Below are 8,783 nucleotides of genomic sequence, written 5' to 3' on the forward strand. Positions count from 1 at the left end.
CGCTCCACCGCCACAACGCATATACTATAATCTTCGATCAAGCTCGCGCTCTACTTCCACAACACCTTGTCCAATTACACCATGTAATGGAAGATCAACCCCCTATCACATTCTGAGTTATATATATCTATACATACACAAACGAGGATTCGTGATTCTAAATATTCACCAGAGGGGCAATACATTTATGGGAGTGTTTGGAAACAACTTTCCAACATCGGAGCTAACGGAATTCAGTTACGTTATATTTGAAAGCATGGCCTAGAATTCTGTAGACCGGCAGCCTGGCAGGTCACATAGACAACCTGGCAGACGTGATATTTTAGCTTCTTGGCCCCCAGGTCTTTCCAAAAGGGCAGCGCGGCGTTGGAGTTGGGATTCTTCTCCACAAAGGACGCCGTCTCCACGCTATCCCATACGCCTAACCCTATAATCTTCGTCCCGTCCATGGAGTCATAGAAGGAGTATGATAATATGCCCTTCAGTCGAGTACTATGACTTGAGTACGGCCAGGCAGCAGTATGAAAGCAAGTCCTGTTTATTCCAGCTCGAGATATGCATTCTGCGCAGGCTAACGATATCGCTCAGCGATAACTGGGCACAGGGAAGGCCTCTGCTGAGCTCCTGTGAACTCTGCCGGAACCAACCCGAGTCTACTATTTTCACGGGGCAATCCATACCCTTTGTGAACGCCGCTGCCTGATCACGCAACAAAATCGATGGCCACGGCAATTTATTAGCTGTGCTGGATCTGCGTTTCTGATCACATGATTATTATACAGAGGGAAGGCGAAGTAACCCACCTCCGGCAGATTTAACGTCGCTCTATTAACGGCATCTGATTCCCCAATCGACACTGCGAAGACTGCGGCTTGCAATTGCAGAGATGTTGGCGAGATAAGAGAAATAAAAAAATGTAGAAATGAGATTGCGATTAGATATGATGCATACATACCCATGAATGTTGTAGGCTTTTAAGAATGGCCACTTTGATATTACTTTTCTTCTCAAGCAGAGCAGCTACTCTGGCCATGTGGGCGACTGCATCATGAATGTCGCAGCTACCCTGAGGCTTATAGACACCGAATGAAACCCACCCTAAGCCTTGGCTTTGCTGTGGCTGATTTGAGGAGGAGGAGATTATTTCGTTCCGTTTCTTCGGCTCCATAGATGACGGGAGGAAGCACGCTAGATAAAACGGGCCATATCGCTCTTCCAGACTCGATAAGGTAATGAGCAGAGGTTTTAATTTTTCATATTTTATTTTTAATATTGATAAATACAATTTTTTATAATATAAATTAAAATGTAATTAGAATATTTTAGTTTGATTTGTTTAGTACATAATTTGTTTCCCTATTTGTATGAGTTCACATTTAAAATTTTAATTAATATTTAGAAAATACAAATTCTTTAAATATTCTAGTTTTAATTAAAAAAATACAAATATTTTTAATATTTATTTAATTATTACAAATATCTATTTTATTATATAAAAAAATTAAATTATTTAAAAATGATTTTAACTAATAAATAAGTCACATGTAAAATTTTATTTCAAAATTTTATTTAAATAAAAATATTTATAATACTTATTTTATAGTTTTTAATATAAATTAACTTATGATGCATATATGTTTGGGCTTAAACACTAAAATCTAATATATCAACTTTTGAGCGTGTTTCTAAGCTTAATTAATTATATTAATGATTTTCACTGTACTTTTGGAATTAGTAATATAACTAAAAGCCCTTGATGGGGTGTCCATGTGTTGGTATAAATGGCATGTCATCGGCTATCCAGGCCTACCTCCCCTCTACGCACATATTAATGTCGCGATGCTAACAAGACTCGATACTTAGTCCTCTGGTGTGACACTCCTCCTCAAGCACTCTGAGGATACATGTGAACCCTCATACATGGTTTGGCTCAATTCGATAGTTTGGGCAATGAGTTTGGGTGGTAGGGAGTTTGATAGTGGTCGGGTCTGTGTTTATCACGTCTCACTGCAACTTTGGCCTTGGGTGAGAAAGGAAGACGACACTTGTAGTAGCTTGAAGTGAATTGACACCAGTCTCCTGGTCTGTCTTTAGGACCCTGGTAGGTAGACAATCATAGTTCGGTTCTGCTCCATCGCTTCTGGTCGAAATGAGCCCTTTTTATCACTCTGCCAGCTCCTAGATCCTCTCCCACTCGAGCGGACCACCACACATCTTTGCAAGTGTGTGGGTTTCTATTTGGAATTTGGTAATTTATGCTTTGAGGTTAGGCCTCACCTTTGTTCCAAAGGAATTTACAGTCTCTTAGACATCATTTGTGGGTGGGGGTCCTTTTCATGTGTGGCTTTGGGGTGGTGTCTCAGAAGTATTTTGCTCCAGCACCTACGCTCGATAAACGGGAGCCCCTATCGCCTTCTTGGTAGTAGTATAGGGATAGTGGCTCATCCCTGCTTGGGTTTGTTGTTCTGTGGGTCTCGAGTATATTACTTCCTTTGATGGTATTCGACAAATTTCTTTGTGTGCTCCCCTATTGTGAGTCACCACCATCCATGCACACAAAATTCCATGCCAGCGAGGCCGCCCTCGTTGTGGACAGGAGCATCAGGCCCAGGCAGGGTGTCTTGTACATGGCCATCATTCATCCTCCACTACCTCTTCCAGATAGGAAATAAAGGATGATGAGGCTCTTTCTCCAGCTAATTCGCCAGGCCGCCTAGTAGCTCCTACCTCTATGGAATCGATCGCTGAGAAGCTGTGACACATACAATTTGACATCAACATTCTCCGGGACGACACATACAAAGACCACGATGAAATTGTTGCCTATCTCACTAGCATTCAATACAACCAAAATAACATTATGGAGTAGTTGGACAACCTCTGGCACAACCAACGTCGCACAAACGACCATCTCTGTAGCTTAGAGGCACAGGTGGAACATATTGATTTCCACATTCATGATCATGTTGGATACATTCCATCTCCCCCTGTAATGCTCCCCCACCCCCCTCCTTGATATACTGCCATTAGTTTAGATTTCTTTTTGTGTCTCTCATAGTATGCTAAGGCCTCAAAGCCATCTGAAACTAATGTATGTAAATTGTGTATCTTGGTATTCTACAGCTCTTAATATCGAAATGTCTAGTAGAAATGAGAAAATGGGGGATGTTGAAAACATTTTTGTATGCTATGCTATTTTGAACATCTAATAAAAAACTTTTTGAACGACAAAAAAAACATATAACCAAAAAATTATTTCAATTGTATGTATATATATATATATATATATATATATATATATATATATATATATATATATATATATATATATATCTATATATAAATTAATAGAAGCTAAAACTTAATAAACTAACATTAAAAATTAGTAGTCACTTGAGCTCTCTCTCTTATTTTATAGCAATTTAGCACTCAAACTTTTTCCTTATCTATTTCACGACAATTGAATCCTTAGGAAGAAATATGGTGTAAGAATTTCAGCATTAAAATATCATCTCCTAAGGAATCCCTCATTAAGAAAGTTGGTTTTGGTGGGAAGGCAATGTATAAATTTAGAGTTTAGAAATAATTTGTGTTTTGATAGTTCTTCTAAAAGTAACCCAATGGTGGTAGGTGGGGGCAGGAAGGCGAGGGCTCGAGTGGCAGGGGGGGCAAGTGTTTATATTTCTTGGAGTGTGTGATGGGAATACAATGACTAAGATGAAGCATATGGTCTCTTTCAATGGCTTTATCTATCGTGGGGAAAACGGATTACAAGGGGATAATTATCAGGATTCAAATATTATTATAGGCCAAATTTGGAAAGGTATTATCCCTAGGAACTAGTGAGTTAGTTCATTTTTTCTTCAAATAGTTCACTTCTTACCCAATTTCCATAGTTTAATTGTTACCATATTTTGGTACATAATAATCTCATGGAAAATCAAATGTAAGATATGGAAATTAGTATGGAGGGGGAATAATTCTTATCAATGATAAGATAATCTATCACCCTATACAATGAATAGGCATACATCAAGAAAAGGGTGTTTCATATGACAATTAGCAAAAAGGTATGATGATATGGAGATTAGTTATTTTTTATGGAAGTTGCAACCTCTACTGTCGGCATTCCTCCTCATGTAGTGGGGCAGAGGACAACCAACTTATATACTCATTACATTGAAGTGCATGTTTTGCAGATGAGAATATGTTGTTTGTAGAGGATGAGATGCAATGGATATTAATGCGAAAATGAACGAACATGGGTGGGAGTACAAAGTTTATGAAACCTTAGGAATAGTATCTTACTTGACCTTTGGAAGAAACTAGTTGATATGAAGCTATGGGAATCCAAGCTCTTGGTGCTCAAGGTATCATTCAATTGTCATGAGAAATGTTTGGAATGTGATTATTTAAGAGACGAAAGGAGAAATGGGTGGATAAATCGTCAATTCCCCTCATGGGAATGTATAGGTTCAATAACTCCCTATCACTCCTTACCTGGCATGATCGGATTAATTAATGGCTTTATTTTGGTTCTTAGTGGCATGAAAATTAATGAAAATTTACATTCCCTCAGTTAGATTATGGAAATTGTTTCCTTGAGGCCATTAGGTTGGTTTTCTTGGTCCTAATATGGGACATAGAGCCTCAATGTTTCCTCCATATCCTCTTTGTTCTATTTATTCCCAAATTACAATTTTGTATTGAATTAGTCCTCCCTAAATACTTTTCTAAATTATAGGCCACTCCTCTCTAGTTACACATCTTTATTATAGGATCCATACTCTCTAAATGTTAATTTGTGTCTCCTTTCTTCGGATAATAGATAATATCTCCTATCATTAGTATTAGTATTTAAATTGGTTTGTTTATATGTGTAGTGCCCGACCCAACTAGGCTTCCATTTCGTCAATCAATATAGGATTCTCACTTTATAATTATGGGGAGTCTTGATAGTTGTCTTGATCACATTGAAGTTGGTATATGGACTCAAAGGGAAGGAAGGTTAGATACCTAATATTAAGTCTTCTCTAAGAGGCTATATTTCCCCTATTTTTGTCATAACTTAGAAGCATTCAATGAAGGTCCCCCATCTAGACTGGGTTGAGGACATTGATAAATTATAGGACCTATTTTGTCTACAAATCCATCATAGGAAGACAATATCCACTATCACTATCTCTATGGAGTTTCTTGTGGATCATAGAGTTAAATTGTAAATAATGGAAGGCTAACTTGTTTCCTCTATCAATGTCTCAATGATCTACAATTATATATCAGATAACTCCATCAACGAAAAACTTAAATTATAACACTATTTTCCTTCCATACATAAATGTATCTGTCTCCTTTGGAGGACACATTTGGGAAAATAGGAATACTCTCTCTCTCACTAATAGTGCATATGCGTTAGATTTTTTTATTATATATTTTCAATGTTTTCTCGAGGATCTATGTAACTAGGAGAAATAGATTTGCAATCATCATTGTTAGAGAAATCCTGTGCTTAGAAAACACTAGTTTTTGAATGCAAATAGGCCTTACTTCTCTATAACTCTTACTAATAGTAGCTACCAATTTTGGACTCTTTCATGTATGGTTCTTTTCCTGATTACAAATTTTTATTTAAAAAAATATTTTTTGTTTAAAAAGAATTTTATAAAATTTAAGAATCTAATAAAATTAACTTCCATAGTATAAAATTTGGATTTCAGTGTTTTTCGCGACTAACTATCCAATAGAATATCTATGACAATTTATAGATTAATAACAATTTAAAATCAAGACATAAATAGTCATTGGAATATTTTTTATAGTTTATAAATCACTAAGAAACCAAGATCAAGATATAAATAATCATTAGAGATTTATCACAGTTAACAAATAAATAGTACGTAAAATTTCACCAATTTATACCATGCTACTAATTGACCCTATATCTTCAAAAATGACTCCTGGTCCATAGTCTCAATAAATAACGTGACGGATATTTATGGTGTTCAGTATTATTAAAATTATGTGCCTCGCGAATAAAATTTATATTAGAAAATTTGGAAGGCATGTTATTTTATAAACTTATTTTTTATAAGCACAAAGAACTCCTTTCTTTCGTTTATTTTAAAGAAGTGAAATGTTTAGTTTATCTGTTATTGAATTTGCTACAATTCAACACGAAAAGTTGGATAATATCATTTTATCATATAGCTTCTGATATCTCTCATGGTCATTTCAAAGTTGAAGCATAGTTCATATAGGCAGAGAACATTCCTATTTGAAGCGACTTCAATCGGTAAACATCGAATGAAAAAGTGTTGCTTGAGAAATCAATTAAGTCATAGTTTTCAACGTTGTTCAAGGAATGTATCGGTCGACCTTCAAATAATCTTCTAACAATAGATGATTTTTTTTGGATTTTGACAGTGCCAGCTAATTGACCAAAAATACTGAAGTACAAGTCCTGAAATTATCAGAATCGCTATAAATTAATCCAACGCAATAATGATTTTGCAGCATCAATTAATAACTTTAGAAATCGAGCACTTTATCAGAGAAGAAGACTAGACATGGAAATCTTACAATTTACATTGCAATGATGAAAATTTATGCATCAATCCAATCCAAGAATCTAGAGGGATTTCATAGATTCTCATTTATTTTCTATCTAAACTTTTACCCGAAATCTAGAACAATTATTGTTGTCATGGGAAAAATGGGCATATCATCATTCTAACACCTCTCACTAATCACAACCTAGATGTTAACTAATTAATACTTATATGTTAACTCTCATGCTTGTCTAAGTTTCAGCTAGGTTTACAAACATGACTCAAATATTTCATTTTGATTTTCTTTGTCATAGTGTAATGATGAAATTTGTTCTTGAGCTTGTTGCTCCAAAATACTTTCTTTTCCTTCTTACTCCATATCATAACACTGGATATTTCTCCTTGTTACAACTAAGGTGATGCCAATTCATTTCAACCAATCTCACATGGCTCGGGTTCGAGTTCGGGTTCGACAATGATTAGGTTTGGTTTGAGTTCGAATGTTTTGATGATGTTCGTCATTAGGTTCATATATATATATATATATATATATATATATATATATATATATATATATATTAATTTAAAATGAATTACACTATAAAATAGTAAGAAATCAACATCAGTAAATATCGAAAATGATAGCACAGACATGGGAACTGCAAGGATAAATTACAAGCTTGAGTTGCGACAGGAAGTTATGATTTTTGATCTATGGACTTGGTCAATGGCTATGAGGTTCGCCGAACCTCAAATTTTTCTTAAGTTTCACCAAAATTCGAACCTCAAGGTTAAAGTTCGACAAACCTTGTGACATAGATTTCAACTCCCTTTTCAGTAGTTCACTTTCGTTATTAATAGTTTTTAAGTATAGTTTAATTGACATTTTAACTGAATTATATTCTTCTTTTTGTGTTGCTTCTTCCTGGCTTCTACTAATATCTGGACATTGAGAAACATTCATGAGATTCACTACATCATCATAATTTGAGTTCTTTATAACTTTATCTTTATCTTCCTCTGCCACTTCTTTATACTTAGTTTCATCTTGCTCACCAAATTGATTTGCAAGCAGAGTTACTCTTCCACCTAATAAATCATGTACACGTTTATTCTCCTACAGAATTTGTAACCAGCTTTAACCTGAAAAATTTTCATCATCATATCATGGATCATAAGTTGTTTCATATTCATTGAAGGAGAACGTTAAATGAATCAATCCAAGCAGTCGGAGAGACCCTAGTAAATTCAGGAAGGGTGATACCTCTGTCAGAGGTATTTCTACAAAATCCTAAAAAGTTTTAAATGATTGTTACAAGCTGGAATATTAGGGGACTAAATAGTCAAGGGAAACAGAGATATTTGAAGGAAAGAGTGAAGAAAGACAAGCCAAGTATTATGGTAATCCAGGAAACGAAAATGGAAAGTCAACAGATGGCAGAAACTATAAGGAAGCTGAAATTAGGATACGAGGTTATGGCCCTAGATGCAGTAGCGACAGCAGGGGGGTTGGCTATTTTGTGGAACCCGGAAGAGGTAATTTTTGAACACTGGTTTACTTTGCCTAGAATCCTTTCAGGACTGTTTAGATTAGTGGGAATGGGGGAAAGAATCTTGTTTACCGGAGTGTATGGGCCTCATAATTATAGAGAACGGAAAGATTTTTTGAAGAACCTCCACACTATGAGAAGTTTAATTCCGAACACCCCGTGGATGATAGGAGGGGATTTTAATATGATCAGGAATTTAGGAGAAAAGAGAGGGGGAATAAGGAGAGAGGATCTGAATATGGAGGAATTCAATGATATGATTAGGGACCTGAGGTTAGTAGATATTCATACAACGAATGGGGTACATACCTGGAACAATAGACGAGGAGGACAGAACCAAATTGCGTCCAGACTGGATAGATTTCTGCTCTCGGAGCAAATTTTGAATCGTGATGTGTTTATTGAAGCTCAAATCCTCCCTAGCCTTGGTTCTGATCACTGGCCCATTCGGCTAGAGATTGATATCAAGCAGGTCAAAGGGAAGAAACCCTTTAGATTTGAATCTTTTTGGCTTAGAGACCCACAATTTATAGAGAAAGTGGAAGATTGGTGGAATCAATGCACTATCAGGGGCAAAGGGAAAATGCATACTATACAATTGAAGCTCAAGGAAATTAAACAAAGAATCAAAGATTGGAATAGGAAAGAATTTGGTAACATTATGGAGGCAAAGCAGAAATTAGAG

General features: G+C 35.8%; 1 protein-coding gene across 1 annotated transcript; it reads right to left on the reverse strand.

Annotated features, from left to right (window-relative positions):
• Nucleotides 1-492: 492 nt before the first annotated feature.
• Nucleotides 493-1,168, reverse strand: LOC149139645 (uncharacterized). The gene is made up of 3 exons (XM_089450785.1): nt 952-1,168; nt 804-871; nt 493-699 (listed from the first exon to the last, which is right to left on the reverse strand). The coding sequence occupies exons 1-3, from the start codon at nt 1,166-1,168 to the stop codon at nt 493-495; spliced, it is 492 nt and encodes a 163-aa protein (XP_089306911.1).
• Between the last annotated feature and the right edge of the window lie 7,615 nt (nt 1,169-8,783).

This window comes from Pinus tabuliformis, chromosome X, assembly GCF_031772625.1.
Source record: "Pinus tabuliformis cultivar Carrire ecotype Pingquan chromosome X, CPIR1, whole genome shotgun sequence".
Classification (NCBI taxonomy): Eukaryota; Viridiplantae; Streptophyta; class Pinopsida; order Pinales; family Pinaceae; genus Pinus; species Pinus tabuliformis.